The sequence below is a fragment of the Anomalospiza imberbis genome, chromosome 1 (assembly GCF_031753505.1).
Source record: "Anomalospiza imberbis isolate Cuckoo-Finch-1a 21T00152 chromosome 1, ASM3175350v1, whole genome shotgun sequence".
NCBI lineage: Eukaryota > Metazoa > Chordata > Aves > Passeriformes > Viduidae > Anomalospiza > Anomalospiza imberbis.
Window position 1 is genome coordinate 95392381 of NC_089681.1, and position 21544 is coordinate 95413924.

Sequence of the window (21544 nt, forward strand, 5' to 3'; positions counted from 1 at the left end):
GAGACACTGAATCATTATAGACAGCAAAAGTTAGAACAGAGAAATGTAAGAATAACAGCAATTCCTGTACATATTTTAGCATTTATTAGCACATTTAAGGAGACAAAGAGAACAAGGCTCAACAACATCATGAACAACATCATGATGTTTGATGAACAACATCAAACTCTCCTGTTTGATGACCTATATTATAATTCCAAACTTTTGCCCCAAGAAAAAATGGCAAGTTAGATTCCCCAATTCATTTTACAGATACCAGCACACGTCTATTGAAAAGCACAAGTGAAACCTATTTAGTCCTAAAGTGAACTGAGAAAAATAAGGATATATTTTAACAGCACTTTTCTAAGTCTTGGAACATACTAGTAACATAGAGACTTTTAATTGCTTGTATATGCGTCCCCTGAAGTATCAGAACTGTTAGAACTTAGCGTCATGCAGACTTAACACAGTTAATCTACATAGTATCGAAATAGGAAAACCCATGACCAAAAAATGGTATTGATGACTTAGTCTATAGAGAATTTGGTCAAAAACAAACGAATACAAACCAGCTTTCAAATCTAATACTGAAAGCAGTATAAAAGAACTCATGCTATTTTTTACTTTTCCAAAGACATTTATTTTCCTAATCTCAATTGCATAATTGCTATATTAACTAAGAGGTATAATCATAGAATCAGTGTAAGCCAAGTGATAACTGCACACACAGACACAGATGGACTGAATAATATTATATTATTCCACCTGAACAACTTCTAGGTATTTTCACAGTTATACAGTAAAAGAAGCTAAAGGCAGATGTTCACTCTAAACATGCTGTATTTCAAAGCATTTTCAAGCTTCCCATCTGATGTGGTCTAACACAAGCACAAGTATTATAACCCACCACTTTATGAGAAAAGTAGTCTTGTGCAGTTTGGATTTCTTTTGACAATTTACATATTGTGGAAGCAAACATGAAGATACCACAGAATTATGTTAAAGTATCTCACAGAAACTCAAAGCACCACTGTTCAGCTTTTTGGTGAACAATGAAAAAAAAAATTTAGAACTATTGTAACGACTTACATTATTCTTAACATAAAGCTTAATAGATTTAGGTGACAGTTTAAGTGGTGAACACCTCACTCATACCACCAAATGCTAAAGAAACTTGCCAAAAGAAGCAACATTATATCCATAGAGAAAAGCTTTGGAAAAAATATCTTATAAAAAGGAAAGAAGGTTAGAAAATTCAACTGCTGTTTATATTTGATAGACTTGATAGTCTTTTTCATATCAGAGAACCCCTATGTTCTCTGGATATACAAGTTATTGAGAAACAATTTAATACAGTTATTTAGGAACACCGTCCAAGAAAAGTAGCTCAGATATTCTTTCCAAAAAAGACTCATCCTAGGAGAAATTACCAAAAGTCATTCAGTCCAACTGAACTTCAGCTATGGCACCTGCTTTGTAAGACTTATGAAAAAACTCCAAGTATTTGTGATAATATTGCTGTTTACAAGGACAAGATCAGCACCACTGACCAGGCAACAAGTCAGCAGCACACTGGATGTGTTCCATTCTGCTGCTGCAGATGTGAGCAGAACCAGCTCTCTTAGGACAGCTGACATAGACATAATAGGCATACCTACAACTCTGGTCATTTTAGGACTGTGGGAAAGGCCCAGTTATACTTTAAAGAGACACCTTGTGATCAACCCAGGCTCTCACAGTGCACATTCATTCTGTGTTAAGAATTGCTTGGTTGGACCTGAGAACTTTTAGATTATGCAGTTCACTTTTTAGAAAGCCTTTAGGAGAATAAGAATCTCCATTTCAAAAAAAAAAAAAAAAAAAAAAAAAAAACAAAAAAAAACAAAACCCACAAAACCTCTGCGATGGAAACTTAGCAGCTTGACACTTTGAGCAAACATGCACAAGCTGTGCATTTGCTCCTTGTAGGAAACATACAGAAATACAAGACCAAGACTGAAGTCATATGATCGAAATGCAAACCAGTACTTTGGTTAATTTTAGCCGCAGTTAATAGTCCAGATGTGTGAAAGTTCACACTCTCAGTTCTCTCCTGTGATTTTTTTTTCTTATCCAGTTAATGATCTGAGGCTTTCCAAAATGCCTGTTCCTCTTTAACAGATATTATATTAGACCACCACAGTAACTCGAAGTATTTCTGAATGTGTCAGAAGTAGCAATGAAGCGAACAATGTCCTCCTGTGATTTTTCCTGAAGCCATTTCTTATTGCTTTAATTTCCCTCACAGAATCATAAAATTTCTAAAGAAACCTAAGGCTACAGGCTGTCAACATTGTTGTTTGATCTTATAAATGTCACAATCAAGAATGAGAATAAAGAAAACTAAAGCAGTGCATGATTCCCAAATGGAGCTGCAAGCACAAAGCTTGCTTAGTCACACAGCAGACCTTTCTTAATCTCCTGATTTTACTAATATTCATAATATTTTTCTAAAGCATTAGAGAGGCACACAAAAATATACAACACTATATTCCAGATGAGCAAATGAAATATATTTTAGTAAAAATACACAGTCATTTTCCTACAAGATTCATTGATGAGTCTTCAGGGCAAAACTGCCCAAAACTGCAGAGATCTTTCTATTGCACACAAGCTTATCTCTCAGAACTGATGCCTAGGTTTTGGGGAGAGTTGCCCATTTCCATCCTCTTTTTAATTTTATAAGTAACTGTCTAAGATAAAAAGAAGCTAGGAATATTTATATAATTAAAAGCTGATCTCTGCACCTGGCTCTCGGTGGCCACGGGATGGAGGTTTGCCGGCTTGCTGTCCCGCTTGTGGCCGCAGGGCAGACACGCGTGTGGCTGCCCCCGAGTCTCTGCAAAGACTGTTGCGGGTGGCGGTGATTGCTGCGGCGTGGGTAGCACAGCAGAGGCACAGGGCATAAGGAAACTCAGGCAAAGGAATAAGGGAGGGACACTTGTCTGAATCTCCAAACATTTAATGTCAAAGTCAGGGCAGAGCAAGTGAACTCAATCTGAACCTGAAGGGGCTACCTTTATAGGGATGGGGGGAACATGGGGAGGACACAACCTTTGACCAATAGGAGGGCATTAGGGGAGGCATACAGGGTAAGGACTCCCCAGTAGAAGCCAACATGGGGAGGGAGCAAGCCCCACAACCCAATTCTGCCCTGAGGAAGGGATGAAAGAAAGGGAACTCTCCAGAGCCAAAGGAGTGTGCTATCTTTGACAGACAGGGGTGAGACAAGGGAACAAGGGAGATACAGAGGTGGACTGACATGTGGATTGACATATATTTTGACAGGGAAAACTGTGGCAAGCAACTCAGGACTGAACCATTAGGGAAACCAAATGGGGTACAGAGACTGAACCATTACAAACTTATAACAAGGAATATTAAAACCTACTACAGAAGAACTAACTGTAAAATAACAGACTACCACAGATCTCTTTAGATCAATATATGTAACTTCCAGTATGAAAACTATTGCTTTTAAAATGCTTTATCTTCAACACATATATGAGACAGAAATCACTTAAAATTTCTTCTTCTACAGATTGTAATTTTAATTTTTTTTTGCTAGTGGAACACAGCTTTTTGTCCCTGCTGCCCAAGAAATGATGAGTTTCAGTATCCATCTTATCATATTTTATGATCCCCAGATAGGAACAGTCAAGACATACATAAACATACACATATGCAGTAAGAAATTTGATTTCTAAAAGGAAGCCTTCTGAAGGGTGTAATAGACTCGACAGTCTCCTTTTAAAATCAAGATAGGGTTTTATCAATTGTCCTTTTAGAAATATTAAGATTATTTAAAAGCTCTTATGTAATGGAAACTGATGACAACTTTCTGAAGCTTAAGGGAAAAAAGAAGACAGATGATGTTGAAGAGAGTGATGAGAGAAGAGAGATGATGTTGAATAAGCATTCAAGGGACTATAAAAGCCTCAGCCAGCCCATGGGAATTATTCATTCACATTTTTATTTATAGAAAGATACTATGGCATATTCATTTAGAAGAGTGGCTTCAGATAATGGGAAGTCTAACCAATTACAGAGCTGTAAAACACTACCAGCAAGAGTAACTGACAGAATATCTACAATGGGCACTCCTGTACCTAAACTCTTAAGACATTCAAATAGTGTGATTCAGAAACTTCCCTTCCTCCAGTCTGGGAGCCACTTAAAGACATACCAAAAAGAAAATGCAATCATCCCATTATCCTTGAAAGGACTGCTGCTATAAAGCATCACCTTAAAGCCCATATATTTTCCTTTATGAACAGTGAAAGAGGTTAAATCCATGAAGAGTTGAAAGGTGAACTATACAAACACAGGCAATAAGGAACAGTTTGAGGGGTTATTTTTAATGTAAAAAGATTTAGCAGTGGTAAAACTCTGCAGGAGGTGGCAGCAATTATCAAAGCTGTTTTAATTGGTACAGTGAAGGAAAACTTTCAAGACTTGTAAGAGTTTGTCACTTTTGTTGAGCTCTTTTAGAAGAGGAGCGTTTCTACTGAGAAGAACATAGTATTTCTCCTTCTTTCTTCTATACTTTGATGCAGTGTGTCAATAGTATCTAGAGAAAGCTATTTTTAGTGAGAAAAGCTTTTAATAGCTAGCTTTGTATCAAATATTTTTACAGAAAACTATTCTTACAAAAATGCTCCTTAGTTTTCACACCTGTACAAAACAGGGGCAACAAGACTTTGTGCAGTGGATCATTTCCCTCCCTTTCTTCCCAGCAAGATATGCAAAGATCAGGTCAGTATCACAGGATAAGCTGGGTTACTCTTGACAACAGAAATCTCATGTTATTTGAGAAATATCAGGTGCAACATGAGCACATTGCAGGAGACTGCAAGCAAAACTTAGACCCACTGATAGAAGCCAGGGCACTGCAAGACCCAGATTTATGTACTGCAACTCCACATAATGCTCCTAGATGGGTGAAAAGGCAGTGGAATAATGGAAAACACACTCAAAACAAGCCCTTTAGAGATAGCACACTGGAAGCATCCCATCCTTAGTTCTGGAAGGTTTAAAAGCTATTCAAAAGAAGCTGTCGGTCTGGAAGCTGTGGTGCTTGGAGGTGCTGGACCTGAATTTGTACAAGCTCAACTCCAGCATTTCAGTGTCCATTAGTATGTATCCAGCTCTTAGTTACATTGCTCAGGTATTTCCATTCCTTCAGTGCACAGTATGGCCTCAGCCTTTCTGTCACAGCACTGCAGAGCAGCTGTCCTCACTGGCTTCTCTGTTGCTTGGGATCAGCACTGTGCAGTGCTGTGACAGAAACTCCTTTGAGAAAGTTTTAGTGCCTCCACCACCACAGCACTAGAACACAGATGAGCAGACTTGCTTTATGAGATCTACTTTTCCCATCATTTTTGTTCTCTGTTGCCTCTAACCCAACCCATTGCTTGCCAGGTGTTTTACATACTGATGCATTAGCTCTCACAGGAAAAAGGGCTATAGCTGAACAAACCCAGGCTACACATTATAAAGACAAGATATTAAGTGATCTATCTGATCTATCTCTGCAAATCTGCTGAAAATTTGAATTCCTTCCCCCTGGACAACTCATGACACCAGAAAACAGTGGAAAAACCAGAAAATAAGAACAGATTCCTGTGGCTGAAAGAGTTTCCAGAATGTCATCTGTCTCATTATGAATTTATGAAGAGGGTTCCTTGCAAAATTCTGCAAAAGGAAAAACTTCTCAAGGGATACTCAAGGTTTCTGGAAAAAACTCTAGAAAATTGTAGAATCCCAAAGGCTTGCTTTCTACAACTTCCTTCAGTTCATCTGAATATATTCTGTGCCTTCATCTCTGCATGTGGATAAAACACAATTTCAAGCAAGAACACACCACATGACCATCGAAAATACTGAGATTATGGTAGTTCATGACTAAAACTCTGAGAACAGAGTGAATACATGAATCACATACAATTTTCTGATTTTCTCAATGCAGCAGCAGCTCACGTATCTAAAGCTGAAGATGCTAAGTGCCTATTAGTCTCTTCCCTGAGTGTGTAAGAAAATGTTTGTATATATTACAGATAATTAAACTGTTGGACTGCTCGCTTTCCTAGGTAAGCATCCTAAGCAGAAGAAAGGACTTGTCACTTCTAAGTCTTGCAGGTTGCAAATGCAATTTATATACGTAGCCAAGAGAAGACTTTCCAATATAAATTGTAATTTTTCAGTGTAACTGGATGACAGTAGAGGGTTACAGACAACATTATAGGAGTAAAGCTAATTGCAAAATTGCAGAGAAGACTTCTCTGAAAAAAACAGGACGCAAACTTTCCCCTACATACTGAATATTCAGATTCCTTTTCTCAAGTATTTTTCTTAGTCTTCTTGACAACTGGATGCACTTTGTTTACCAACAAGATTAATCAGCAGCTGGAAACACAACTGTAATTTAGTCTGCAACTTAACTGAAGCTGTAGTAGGTATATTTTCATTAACAGCTTGAAACTTCAGGCCATTAAAATCATTAACAAGCTTGAAGATATGAATGACTCATTTACTTAAGTGCTTTCATAAAGAAACTGAGCCATGCATTCATTTGCTTATAGAGCTGTTTTTACCATTTATCAGTGTCACGCTTATAATTTAAGTAATTTAACCACTTGAAATTTTAAATTAGCGTATTGCAATGTCCCAACATTTAAATGATCAAGAAATAACTACAAAATTGTGTTAACTCTCTAGATATATGAATATCAAAATAGATAAAGAAATTCCTCCTACTGCATTTTTAAATTTTCAACTGGTAATTATAAGATGTATCCAATATGATATTGGAACAGTTGAGTTTGTCAGTGACTTCTCTAGATATCTTCAATTACATTCTAATACTGCTGAACTTTTCTGATTTAAAAACCCCTTAATTTTCTGGTTTCAGCTAGAGCTCCACAGATCAATGAGTAAGACACGCTCAGAATTACTCCCCATTACTTTACTGAAGGTTTATGAAAAAGATTGCTGTAGGGAAGGAATCACTGAAGAGCTTGGACACTATTTCACTTCAATCAAATCTACTTTTCGTGAAAAAAGCTACTCAAATCAAACAAAACATAGTCTGTAACTACACTTTTCAAGCACAAATATCCTTGGCACAGCTTGCTCTTGAAACCATCTTTTGTGCTTTGTAACAAAGACAAGGACCAAGGGGTGTGATTCAACTTAACAGATGCAGAAACTTCCAAGTCGGCAAAACAACCTACCTCTCCAAACTACATTTTCTCTGAGGAGCGGAAGGGATAGAATCACTGGTTCAGAAATACATATTAGGAAAGGTCAATTTTACCACAAGTATGTGAGACAAAGACAAAAAAAGCTGAGAATCAACCTAAACAGAACATGGAAAACAAAATTACAACTGTCAAAAAGCCAATGTCTTAATAACCTACAGAATGTGGTTAAAAGGGGATGGGAAGCACCTCAGTTGCCTAAAGCAACTCTAATGAAGCTTTGAAGGTGGTCACAAATCAGATCTTAACCCTATCAGATAAAGATTACAGCTGAAGGACTCCTGGTTTTCAGGACATTTGGACAATTTTCAAGATGGCCTGAAAAAGGCACACCCTTGATACATAAACTATCAACTGGGATCTAGCATTTTTTCCCATTCATTCAATCCTCTAGAACCTGGACCTACAATTTTCTAGCTGGCAAACTAAAAATAAGTTGATTCAATGTAACAGTGGGTAGAGTACTTGGGACTACACACACTTGAAAAAAAAAAAATAAAGAACCCTACCTCTGGAGGAAAAAAAAAGTTAATTAAAATGGCTTCAAAAAGCTGTTATTACCTCAGTATTGATTTTCTTATGTGGAAATTTTGGGTAACAAGAGATCTTTCAAATAAAAACATTTCTATATGAAAACTTACTTTTAATATATAAGTACAGAAGCAAATTATGCTTTGCATGCCCAGAATTCTCTTCCATTTTAGAGTCTTTATCAAAATCCCTTCCAAACAGGAAAGCCGTTACAATTTTGTAGGACAGCTGGCTCATGTGAAAACAGCAAGATTTGCTGCCAACAGAAGCACTTCTCTTTAGAAGCTGATCCTGGATTTCAGTCTGGAGTGTTTCACCATTGCTTCTGGCAAAAAAAAAAATCTTATTGGAACTGCAGTAATTTTTAATTGCTTATGTGCACTACATCAAAGAGTCTGTTTACTTCCAAACTGTTAGAAATATAAGAGAATTCAGACATTTAAACATACTCTCAGCTTGCAGTAACTATGAGAACAATTGTTATGCCACGGAAAAAAATGTACCAAAAGGAATCAAGAACAATTTCTACTTTGGACATTGAATGCAATCAATAGTTTTGGGAAAAATGAAGTTGGTGAAGTTTCAGCTCTTGACACCTCAAAACATCCATCTGAACAGCCATTTAAACTTGTCACAAGAATACTTTAGAGACTTGGAACATGCTGGCCAATCCAACTGTTGGATCTAAATAACTTCTATCATCCTACAAGTTAAATTTTAAACCCAAGCAAAAAGTACTTGTAACAACCTTGCAAAATATCAGTCAGAATTTGGTTATGTAAAAAAATATTCATCACGTTGTCTTATTACCTGAAGGATGCTTTCTTCTCCCAGATTTTTAATTTAGAATGCTGAATTAAACTGAATTTACCCGAAATTAATAATGGGAGACAAATTCTGGCTGTTTCCTCTGAAACAGACTCAAAGAAAATTTGAAACTTTCTAAGTGTAATAATCTGTAAAATTGGAGCCATCACATCATCTATGTTGAACTTCCCTAACTTGCTTCACCTTAAGAGAAGCATTTCCAGGGAAGCACCTTCCAACTGACAAATGCCACCTATCACTGCAAATTCTTAAAGCAAATCAGTCTTTCCCATAGCTGGGAGAGGAGGTGGTTGCCTGTCAATGATCTCTAATTTTTCAGAGTTTAGGTCTGGCTTTTTTTGAATAAGCTTTGAGGGAACAGTCTTTAAAATGAGACATGCTCCTCTGTAATCCCATGGCCACTGACACAGCAAGCCCACAGCCAAAACCACAGTGCAGTTTCAAAAATGAACTGATCCTCTAGTTCTGGCCACTTCCAATAATGAACTCTGGGTCTTACTGAGGGAGTCTGAACAAGAGATTTTCTAAAGGACCTCACTATTATGCATGGCAAAACTCTAATGGCTCCAGAATTGTAAGTAGTTTAGAATAACCACACACCACAAATTTCAGACTTGTAGTTTGAAACAATTATGTGGTAGAAGCTCTACCAGTAAGAGCAAAATGAATGTGAATATTCTTCAGACAAACAACATTTTCCAATTACCTGCAAACACAACCAATTGTTTACTTTAGGATTTTTTCACTCTGGACTCAAGGTTAAATGTTTTCTTGAACATCCAAGCACTGACCACACAGAGAAAGTTTGATCCCCTTTCCTTTTGCAGTTGGACATCACTGAATGTCCCCTTAAATAAAACCTATTCTAAGGAAAAGGAGATAATGAAAGATTTAGTTCTTAAAATTAACTTTACAACATACTTTTTTTTTCTAGGGGCACCTTACACAGAAGCTCTTTAACAGACAGATTAAGTGAGCTATGCTAATGCAACAAATGATCTAGGAAGCAGGATATTATGACTTCAAATCACCAGTATTTCTAAATTTAGACCTTCAGCTTTTCTATACTGTAAAAATTAAATCAACAGCATACTCACATCACCTAGAAAGGAATTTTGGAAGACTGTTCAGTGTAATAACATTACAACTTTACTAGTGAAACAATGCAATGAATGGCCTGGGTAAGGAAACAGGAACCATCATTCTTTGGAAAAATGGTTGAATTTCTACAATTATTTTGTCAGCCATATTTGAGATGTGCTGCTGGCTATTAAGGGTACTTTCAAGAAGACTTTGACCACATACCAGATAGTTCCTTAATATGTTTTGAATGGTTTGTCACTGAAATTGTTTCTGAAAAATATCCCAGACTATAACAAATCTGAGTCTGACAGCTTGGGAAGCACTGAGCTGTAAAAAAACTTAGGTCTCCAGATTCTCAAAGTAGAGTGTCTCAAGACCGTGAACTGGAATAAAATTACAGTGACAATGAATATACTTGTTCAACTGGGATAAAAGATGTCACCAACAAAATTTTGCACCAGAGTATGCAGCAGTCTTTTCTGTCAGTAAGAAAGAAAGGAAAACTATAATTTCTGTCTTCTAGAAGAGTGGCTGTTGTAAGGAAGTATTATTGTATTTGAAAGAAAACACTTAGGAATCAAAATATCACAGTTCCTTTTAAAAGTTTAGTAAATGGGCACAGAAAAGATAGTTGTGTGATTTCTGAGGCTCTGAGCTCAATTTTCCTTGATTATGAATTAGCAATGGATCTAGGAGAAAGGCTGCATTTTCCCTCCAGGAGGAACTATCAGTTTTCTCAAAGATTATTTTTCTCCATGCTTGAGAATTTCAGAAGTGGCACCAATCAAAGAAATGATCACGGTATTCTGTAAGTTTCAAGACTGAAGACTAACATTAAATATAAGAGCTAGATTTTTTTGTAAGCGCTATGACTTCAATATCAGTAACTACTGGAAAGGTGTAGAGGAGCCACAGAAACCTATAGTCTCTGTAGGCCTCATCTCTAATAGGAATGAGCTGAGACAGATCATAGGAGAACTGGATCATATGTGGATTGTTTCTTGTTCATCTTCCATTTCTCAGAGACTGTTGAGACTGTCCTTATATTTCCCCTTTTATACAGTATCTCTTTAACACATACAACACTTACTGAACATGAAAACATCAATTTGAAGCTTCAAACATAAAATGTAATTGGAATGACAGGCTCCTTTCTTATCAAGCAGAATTTCCTGCCTAGTAGACACTGGGTCAGCATGTGAACCAGCACTTTTTGAGTATGTTTTCCAGCACGCCCACCTAGCTCAATCCTGAATACAATTCAGCAAATTGACTATGTCTATATAGTTTCTGAGTGAAGAAGTATTGCCAGGCTTACTTAAAAACCTTCCTGTATACAGAATAAAATTTAATTACAAATGCACTTCCTCTATCTTTTTACAACATACTTGGGGAATAGTTATTTAGCAATATTCCTTAATGTGACTCTTTCTTCCTTTTGGTTTCCAGAAACTGGTATGTCTTTCACACAACAAAAGATCACAGTATTAGGATAACTTAACAGTGACATGCCACCCCCATGCCTTGCTGCTTCAAGCTGTATTCTAAAACATTCATCATCTGCTTGCCTTTACTCTTCCAAACTTCATTTGGGAAAAACTTTTTCTTCTATCCATTTGACACAAATAAAACTCTCATAACTTGCAGACTTTTTATTGAAGAAGAACAATGATTAGAAATACCCATGACAAAATAAAAGGCCACACAAGCTTCCCCTGTAGCTCTTTCTACAGTAAACCCAACACACAGAAACATTCTGTGTCCCAATCAAAATCTCCCCATAAACATTTATATATCACACTCTGTGTCAGTTTTTTCAGTTTCTTTCATACCTTCTTTGTGTGCTAGAACAAAGCTCAGAAAAATTAAAATACTCTATGTCAGTTGCTTAAGACCTACTACTTATATTACCCTCATAAAGGAAAAAGTGTTAGAGCTTAAAGTCTTAAGGCTGGGAATTGAATTTGGTTAGAGAGCAGAAAGGAACTGTAACACATCTGAGTCATGTTTGCACTTTCAGCACCCTATAGTACCAGCTGATGACCCTTGCAATTCTAAATAAAATCTTATATTGCTTGCTCTAAATTGTTAAGCTTAAAAACTATTAACATGTTGCAAATGGAGAACCATTCATTAACATATTTAACATAAGCACTTAGTTTATTAAGTTCTAGTATACTAGTAACTTTGCTGATAGTCATTATCCAACAGTCAATGCTGGGACAGTAAAATCAATTTTGAAGAAGAGACTAGCAAGTTTAAATTTCTAAGTAGAAAAGCATCCCAACAATCACATTGTTATGAATGATCAACATAAAACTATCTCAAAAATTTAGGACAAAAAAAAAGATAGCTTTATAAACCATGCTTTATTTTACTTAAAAGTAACACTGCAGAGAACATGGTTCTGTATCTGACACAGGATTGAGACAACTTTAAAAGAAGTGCAGTTAGTTGCCTTCAGTGCTTTCAGAACAGGTGATATCCTGGTACTCAATAAGACATTTACTACGACCACTTCCTTAAATAAATCCCAAAACATTGCAGAGATAAGCATGACAACTTCACAGACTTACAAGAAAAAGTTGCCTATATATAGGCAAATACCAGATTGTAAGAAAGCATGCTGAATAGCAAAAACACAATGAAACATCATTAACACTTCTTACATTTGAAAAATTCATACCTGGGTACACTGCCTGTTAAGCTTCTTTCACTTGATGAAGATGATGATGATCCAGGTCTCTGATCTGACTTCCTCCCTAGAGTCTCTGTTGCACAAGTCTGAAGTTTTTCACCATCCTCTTCTGTCTTTTTTTTTTCAGTATCGCTTTCATCACTGCCTTCTCCTAAGATGTCATCCACCTGCCAAAGAGTGGAGGAGTCAGTTTATCTTCCAGCAGATTACTGTGCATTAATCTTTCATAATTACTGGATCACTCTTCAATCTTCATTTAGAATATGCTTCAAGTTTCCCTGGCCTTCTCTGTCAAAATTTAAATTAAACCCCAATGTCTTCAACACAGCTTCCGTAAAAACTCTAGCAACATTTTATTCAAATAAAGTATATTTATTCTATGCTTAGCTTAAGGTAGATATACATCTACTCACATACATGATAGTCACACAAGAAATTATGATAAAGAGTGCTGTCTTCTGAAATTAAAGGGATAGATGATTTATACTATTGTAACTTACTGATGCATGCTTTCTACTAGATATATTTTTATATTATTATAACATATAGAGTCACTAGGGCAAAGCATATTAAAATCTCTAAGTAAGAATTCTTATATTTACAGGTATTCCTTGGTACATACATAACAGTAAAGAAGTCAATTTCTAAATAATACAATATAAATGAAACAGAACATACAAACCTCATTTTAACTCGACTGCCTGACTGTGCTAATTAATAAGGAAAAAAACTATCAAAAGGCTTACATATTTTGTTAAATAATTGTTTGTATTTACTTTTGAAAAGGTACCATAGGACTTGATAATCCTCTAAAAACCAATGAATTTGCTGTGACAGGGCTGGATCTGCTGAAACCATCACTAAAAGCAAATCATACTCATGAGCCACCCTAATGAGCTTCAAAAGGTTATAACCTCTTTGAGTTAGCATTCAACCTTCAGAAAGAGATGAAATCATAAGAAAATATAGGTGAAGATTCCCCCAGTCTCTCAATTTTTGTGACTGGCAGAAGACATGGAAAATAAACCATGTGTGAGCATTTCTCAACTGATATTTAAGAATTTTTCCTAGAAGCAGCTTATCTCAACATAAATTAAAATACGCTTCACTACTACTCTTTGTTCTCACTAATCCACACCAGCTTTATCAAGAAGAAAAATATCTGCACATAAAAATGGACTAAAAGGTTTCAAGCTGTTTATTTGCTGCTTTTACATGAATAATCCCAAAAGCTGAAAGAAGCTGTAAGAAAGTAATTTATATCTGGTCATTCATAAATGGACCTTTAATTTCTTTGTTTAGCTCATTAAAAAGAACTGCAAACCAGTTCAGACATTTAAATCCAGATGGCAGTTTCAGGTAGAAACTGTAGGAATTGCTGGGTCTAACCAAATAATATTAGTCCAAAAATGTTTTTCCTGTGTGCAGAAGTTGTCGTATGCATAGCAAATCACAATCATGGAATGCAATTAAGGGTCAGGGAGACTGAAAGCACTGTTAGAATTAAGCCACTGGTGAAACAAGGAGAAGAATGTGAAGTACACAGGATGGGGATTTTTCTGTATGTACAGAATGCAGTGAAACTCTCAAGTGTTTCAAGTGTTACAGTTTGGGATGGGATGGCAGGAAGACCCTGCCTGTATAGATTTCGTAGAAGATACTCCAGGTACCTGACATGGCTAGTATGTGACAGCACAGATCTACAGCTCTAACAACTCCTCTCCTGCAAGTCTTTAAAATTTAAAATTACAGTCCTTCATTCCAAAAGCAATACTCTTCCAGAAAGTCTTATGTTCTCACTACAAAATACATTAAGGTTTTCAAAAGATAAAGTTAGGCTGATAGACATTCAGTATTACAGATGCCTCTCTCAAACTGAAGTTTGATAGTATTTTAAAATCTACTTTGTGTGAACAGTTTTGAAAGACTAGCAGTGTAGTTATTACCATGTCTGTTTTTCTTTCGTCCTGTACAATGATAACATTATTTGTTTGAAGTCTGAAATGCCATTTAATATTAGAATTACTAGAATTAGTTGTACAGAAATATATGCAATTTCTCTGAAAGGCCATATAAAATGCATGTATAAATCACAGAAACATATCAAATTTCAAAAATCATTGCATATGAAAATGATGTGGGATGGTCTGCACAAATCTCTAAATAGAAAGGCACCCAAAACATGAATTCCCGCTTAATTATTGGCTAAATTGCAATTGTGCTGAAAAATATAAGTATTACATCTTTATCTTCCACAATTCTCAAAATAAAAGGAAAACAAACCATATTTTCATCGAGGCAGTAAGATTTCAGCCCATGACACTTGAACAAGTTAACAGGCAAAAAAACTTCATTAATATCTAAACACCAACTATCTATCTATACCAATCACTAAATTTAAATAAATAAGAAAGTTCAAAGAACAGAGGAACCTTTTAATCTGATTCAGAACATGACAGCTACAGGTGTACCAAGAACCAACTACAGCTTCAGCTTATGTGATTGGATTTTACATGATTAATATAAATGGAACATATAACACTTCAGAAGACAATGCCAGCTAATACCAAATCCTACTGGTACGATACAGTGAAGGGATGCTTACTGCTTTAACATTCATAGCAGCTACCTTTGAAATAGACTTTTATAACCTGGCAACAATGACTAACATTGAAAAAGAAAAATTATTCATCCCTTGAAAATGATGTTGTTCAATTCAGTAAGAGAATCAGAAGCCTGACAAATCTCTTAAACACTGAATTATAAAATCCTGTAGAAGTCCTCATGTGACAAAGCTATTTTATTTCTCATTTAGGAGGAGCAGAGCATACACTCATGCAAAGTATAAAGACCAAAGAAGAGCAATGAGATTTTCCGTTTCATTCTCTGATTAAGAGCTGAAAAGTATCTAAAGCTTTGTTAAAAGGCAAGTCAAAGCCTTCCATAGTACTAACTAGCCAGATCAGCTGAAAAGTGTTTTTACTCCAGAAGCTGAGTTTACACATTCAAAATTCATTAAGACTCCAGGAAAAATACCAAAAAAGAAACTCCTATGAACAACTTCTATTTTTTCCTGAAGTTACAGGCAATGTTTTGATACAGAAAAATGGGTATGATAGAGTTATCATGATACATTTTTTGGAAGTAACAACCACATACACAGTAATGCAAACTACATATTTCAAAACAAAAAGGAGCTGTTGATAAACTTTAATTCTAGCAAGTGCTTTGGGATTCAAGTTTTAATAGAACTGAGAAGCTACCTTGGACAGCCAACAGGACAACACTTGCAACTGTTTAAAAGATCTCTTCAAAGAGATCTTACAGTCGTCTGAAACCTCTCTTGACTGGTACAGAAAAAATTCTACAAAAAGAATAGGTTTGATAAACAGCAGTAAATTTCGTGCTCCAGTACTGCACAGGGGATACACACATTTCTGACCCTCCCCACGGGTCTTTCCAAAAAGACTTTTGCTCTACCTGATTGTGTAAGTTAAGGGGGAAATAGAAAAAAACTACCAAGTATTTGCAAGGATTTTTTTAGGTCTATTTCTACTGCCGCAATAACATCTGTTCATTGTAAGCAATGCAAGCAATTAGCATTGACAGTAAGTACAGCTAAAACCCAACTCCATTTCAGCATAAAACCTGTGCATCCTGAGCATTTATTTGAGATTGTGCTGAATGTATTTTATTTTAGGAAGAACTGGCAAAAACGAATGTAGTCTGCCATATGAATGTGTCAAAAGGTTTCAATACGTACCTTGTATTTCCCCTGTGGTATATAAAGTCAAAAAATAACTCTAAAATGATCCTATTATCTTTACCCCTGGCTCCCCTTCCAATACTCCCTTCTGCTTTGTCCTGAACTATTGCTTTTTAGTACAGAAATCAGCTGACTATTTTAGAAACTTTAAAAGAGCAGCAAAATGAGAAGAGAGTGGTAGGAAAAGGGACACTGAAAATTATGAACCAAGCAGCACTTCTGAGCATGTGAAATTAACTGTGAATGGCAGTATTAGATTGTAAATCTAACTAGAGGAGTGGTGGCTCCATCTTTCTGGAGCTGTACACTGAACTTGCCAGCCTTCCAGGGCAGAGGTGTGAAAACAAAACTGCTCTTTCTGCAGCAAAATAAATGTAATAGTTTATTAACTCCACACTCCAAAGTAATTTGCAGGAATGAATACAGTACTGATAACTCTAAAGCAGGTGCAGTTATATTCCCATAACCCAGCTTGCAAGAGGTCACCCAACAGCACTCTCTAGACAGCACACACAATCACTTGACAAATCATTATTGTGGCACAATCACAAATGCTTGTCCTCTCTTTCCTCAAGCTCCTCAAAGAGTACACCAGGCATTTGGTAAAGCAAGGAAAGGTTTATCAAGAGAGGGACAGAAGAACTGATATTTGTGCAATTGACTTAGAAATTTTAATTGCTCGACACAAAAGAAGCGCAATTTGGCAAGGAAGAGTGAAAGGCCATGCCAGGACTGACAGAGTCCCTGCATGAGCAGGAGGCAGAAAGAGAAGTGCTGGCTCACTTAACTTTCTATGGGCAGTCTCTTAATTTCAAATCCCACTGGGTTCTGTGCTAAGCAGCATAATACAGATGTTACCAATATATCAAACTTTAGCAAGATCAGGTGCTAATTATGCAATTTTATAGGTCAGAGTAAAGTTTCTGTGATAGCTGCCTATTTGAATGCTATCTTCTACTGAATACAGCATTAATCTAGTTTTTACATATATGTATTCCATTGTACCCTTGATAGAGATGGCTGAGTTCAACAATGTATCTATAAAATATTCTTAATGTCTAGTGAAGCCAAAAAGCAAAAAGCCAAATCAAAGTGTAAAGAAATATAGAAGTACTTAAAGAAGGAAATTGAAATTTCAATTGAAATTCCAAAACAAAACAAACCTTTCCTAGAATAAGAAAAAATACCTGAAGTCAAGTGAATTTGTATTAATGAGCACAGATCAGCAGTTATTGACACTGAATAAATTCAACAAAGAATCTGGTTTCAATGGTGTAAAACAGTTTTATGAAAAGCTTTCAGAATATCCAAACAGTTTCAAAATAAGGGAATGTGTTTTTCTTTGTAATTTTTATCACTTACTGTATTTATATTCATAATCATTTTTTGTCTCTATATTTCAACAAAAAGACATCCCCAATGACATTTACCAGTAGCTTCTTCATTTGCAATTAAAGAAACATTAAATTTTACTGTCTTTTTGTAATAGAAAAGTGTTAATTAAATAAAGATATTACTGCTTTGTTCCTCAGCAGCTGAAGTTCCAGAAAAAGAGATCTTCATGCTCAAAAAGTATAATTTAAAATACATTTTGCTTTTCTAAATACTTTATGGTATATTTTTGAGTGGGAGGTGATTGCCTTTTTCCTCTATGAAAGGGCACTAACCATGGGTAGCTTTTTTTAGTTTAGGCGTAAACAGGTTTCTCAGTTATATTCAAAGTCATGCCTTTAGAATGAGAGCAAAACCAAACCTGTAACTTCTGCTTCCTGGCACTTGTGGTCTGGAATTATTTTCACCTACTGTTATCAAACTGCACATAGAAATATTAGCAGCTCCTGGTAATAACCTTCCAGTTTCAGGATGAAAAGCAATTACGTGAGAAGAAAAAGCCTTGGCTCGACACTGAGCATAGTTACTATGCTCAAACTTGAAAACCAGCAATTTAAAAACACCACGTGGAATTGACTTACAAGGAGCCCCACTGCAATCCCTTGAGGCTGCACAGGGACCCTGACGGGAAATGAAGTGGCAGTGCAGCCCCAATAGCTGGAGTTCCCAGTGCTGCTGACAGCACTGGCTACAATGCCATCACAAGTTTTAACTGCAGCCCTGGGCAATAGACTGTGCTCCTAAAACAAAGATCTGAAGGGAAAAAAACAAAACCCACTGCTTCTGACAATGTGACCACTTAACCTTTGCAATTGAAAAGGCAAGGTAACTACAACTACAGCTGCACAATTCATTATATTTGGGCTTTACTACTGCAATTAATACTTTGACTAGAATGAAATAAAATGTCACTTAGAGATTGCATATCAATATTGTCATTAAAAAGCACTAATAACAATCCTGTATCCATGTTTATGATTGAATGGGATTGATTCTTCAAAGAATGCCATTTAAAAGTTTGAATTTCCCACCTGGAGAACAATGTCTAGATTTGAGTGGAAACCTCATAAACACTCTTAAGATGCCTAGAACAAATATGTGAAACTGCTAAAAGAAGCACAAGGTGCAATCCTTCCTTGATAATTAGGGTGCCTCAAGTGCTGACTTACGGATTCCAAAGTCTTTCTAAAACATAAATTTTGTTATGGAACAAGGGGAATGGCTTTCAGCTGAAAGAGGACAGATTTAGATTAGCTATGAGGAGGAATTCTTCCCTGTGAGGATGCTGACTCACTGGAACAGCCCAGAGAAGCCGTGGATGCCATATCCCTGGAAGTGTTCAAGGCCAGGCGGGATGGGGCTCAGCGCAACTTGATCTAGTGGAAGGTGCTCCTGGCCATGGCAGGGAAGTTGGAACAAGATGATCTACGTCCCATGGCAAGGGAGCCAGAACAAGATGACCTAAGTCACTTCCAATTCAAACCATTATAGGATTCTCTGATTATTAGTATAATGAAAATTGCTTTCTTTCATTAAATTGGTAACACTTCACTGATGCTGGAAAGAGGAAAAATCCCATTCCTAACTACTAATTTGTGAAATTTAAATTAAATTCACATGGACTAGAAGTTACTGATTTTAATATTAACAATTTTTTAATTCAAAGACTCTAAAGAGAAAATGTCTCAAGGGAGGTAATACAATCATTTATCCAAAGACTTTCTGAGTCAGGGACATCACTGGAGCCTGGAAGCTCTGGCTTTTTCTGATTATAAAGCCATCCGTAACTCTAATCTTCCTTTCCTTTATTCTGTTTTCAAAAGAAATCCTCTGCCAAAAGATTGTTAAATAGCAATAGGCCTGTAAATCTCCATTGCAATTTTTTTCAAAGGGTGAAGTCTAAGATTTAAAAAAATTAATAATACCTGTGTGGCCAGAATACAGTTATTCACCTATCCAAGAGGCCAGATTCAACTGGAACCACTTGAAAACAAGAACAGCATTTCAACTCCACCTTCCCTGCCCATCAGCTTATGGCTGCAATGGAGATGAAACAGCCTGAGCTCACTGGAGGCAGCAAGTACAGAGCCCTCTGTTCCTTTGGTTGCAGCATTTCTAAAACAATGACAACCTAGCATACATAACAGCTCCGTGGCTGCTAAATGCAATGATTCTTCAATTTAGCCTGCTGAAAATATCCATGCCAAAATTCCAGAAAAGACTCCAACAATGTAAGTTAAGGGCCACTGAGTAAGAGCATGATCTACAGCTACCCTTCAGAGAAAGAATGTATTTTTAGTCTGTTACTGACCATTATTTATGAAAAGTTCTGGCCCTAGATAAGACAAAAAAGCAAGTAGCTAAAAGAGGTTTGTCCTAGGGTTCTTTGCAGGGAAGCAATCCTCTGCTGACACAGGGAACAGAACACTGCCTCCTCAGCAGCAAATGATTTTTCAGGTCACTCTCATTGCTATAAGCAACTGTGGCTTGCACCAAGACCTTATTGCACAGAAAAGAATCCACTTAGTCTGACATCACAATTTTTTTTCCAAATTTGGAAAAGTCTAATAACTTTTCACTTAGTTTTGATCTTAATTTTTTCAACTGTATATTAAAACTTTTCACTTTTTTCCTCAATGAACTTAGAAGATTTTTTAATGTTTATTCCTACCAGCCAAATGTTTTGGTACAGTTAACTGAGGAGCAAGATATTACCACCCATGTCTCCAAAAAAGCTAGTAAGTATTTCAGCATGCTTTTGAGAGGTGATATTAGGGCATAATACCTGTGAACAATTAAACTTTCCTACAATAGAAACAATCTCTATTAAGAGACTTGGGCTGAATTTAAGTCACTTGGAAACAAAGAATTTTCTTATACAAAGATGTCGCTGGAAGGACAAGCTGTCTGAATTAGGTTAAGTTGTCCCTCAGTACATAAAATTTAAGGGAGAATGTGTGATGTAACTCAGTCCCGTTTCTTCTGAGTAACCTCAGAAGAACTTGTCTTTCACATTCTGTCTCATCTGCTTTTTTTTCTTTAGCATTAGAGTACAGCACTTTTTTCTCCTTTCAAATTTCTGACTCAATTTTTAGAGTCACACAATGCATTTATGCAAGTGTCCAATACCCCTTTGTCTCAAACACTTCCAAGGCAGATTTCACTGTTCTCTACCACAATTACCATTGGCTCATCGGAGCAGGTGCTGAATCAGAAATATCAGAAATGACTAGCCTTTTTCATGATTAAACAGAAGAAGCACTCTTCCTCTATTTAAATCTCCATGCACTGAGAACTACCTTTGTCCTATCTTGATTTTGATAAAGGCATATTTCAGGTTAGAGTATCAAAGACTGCAGTGTTACCAAAATCTATTTTGGTAGATTGAGAAACAATTGCTCTAAACAGTTTAAGGAATATTACCAAACCTTAGAAAAAAGCTTTTATGAGATTTCTTTCCCATATAATTAATTTAGAGATTGACTTGTATGTCCTGGATGACTACATGTAAATTAAAATGCATCCTGTTGAAACCAAAGCTGGTCAGAAAAAGCTATACATTTAGCTCCTTGCTCTCAGAGACAGCAGCAGCTTAAGTGACCTCCAACTGCTCTAAGCTGGGTTACTGCTTAGCTACACCACTTCCCTGTCCCACTTAATTTCATGCCTACACTAACACACAAGCAGTAACAGTACACCACAGCAGAAAAAAGCAGCTGCTAAGAGACTTTGGAGAAGGATCTCTATTAAATGTGTAGCCACAACCCCAGTAGCAGAAGACTGCAACAGACCAATGGACTGGAGAAGTTATGTTAAAGTACTACCTTATGCTCTTTTGTGATCAATACAGAATTTCATAATCTCATGAACTGATTGGTACTATCAGAAAATTCTCTTCTGAAGAGTAAAATTTGTGTCACTGGGTCATTTTTCAAGTTTACCTCTACCTGCAAGTCTTAAAAAACA

At 36.3% G+C, this 21544-nt stretch overlaps 1 protein-coding gene across 2 annotated transcripts in view; it reads right to left on the bottom strand.

Annotated features, from left to right (window-relative positions):
• The window catches only part of CTDP1 (CTD phosphatase subunit 1), a 318905-nt gene that overhangs the window by 13693 nt on the left and 283668 nt on the right, over positions 1-21544 (bottom strand). For both annotated transcript variants that reach the window (XM_068200862.1, XM_068200849.1), the window contains one exon: positions 12409-12587. In XM_068200862.1, the coding sequence (XP_068056963.1) occupies positions 12409-12587 (179 nt within the window). The remainder of the gene's footprint in view (positions 1-12408; positions 12588-21544) is intronic.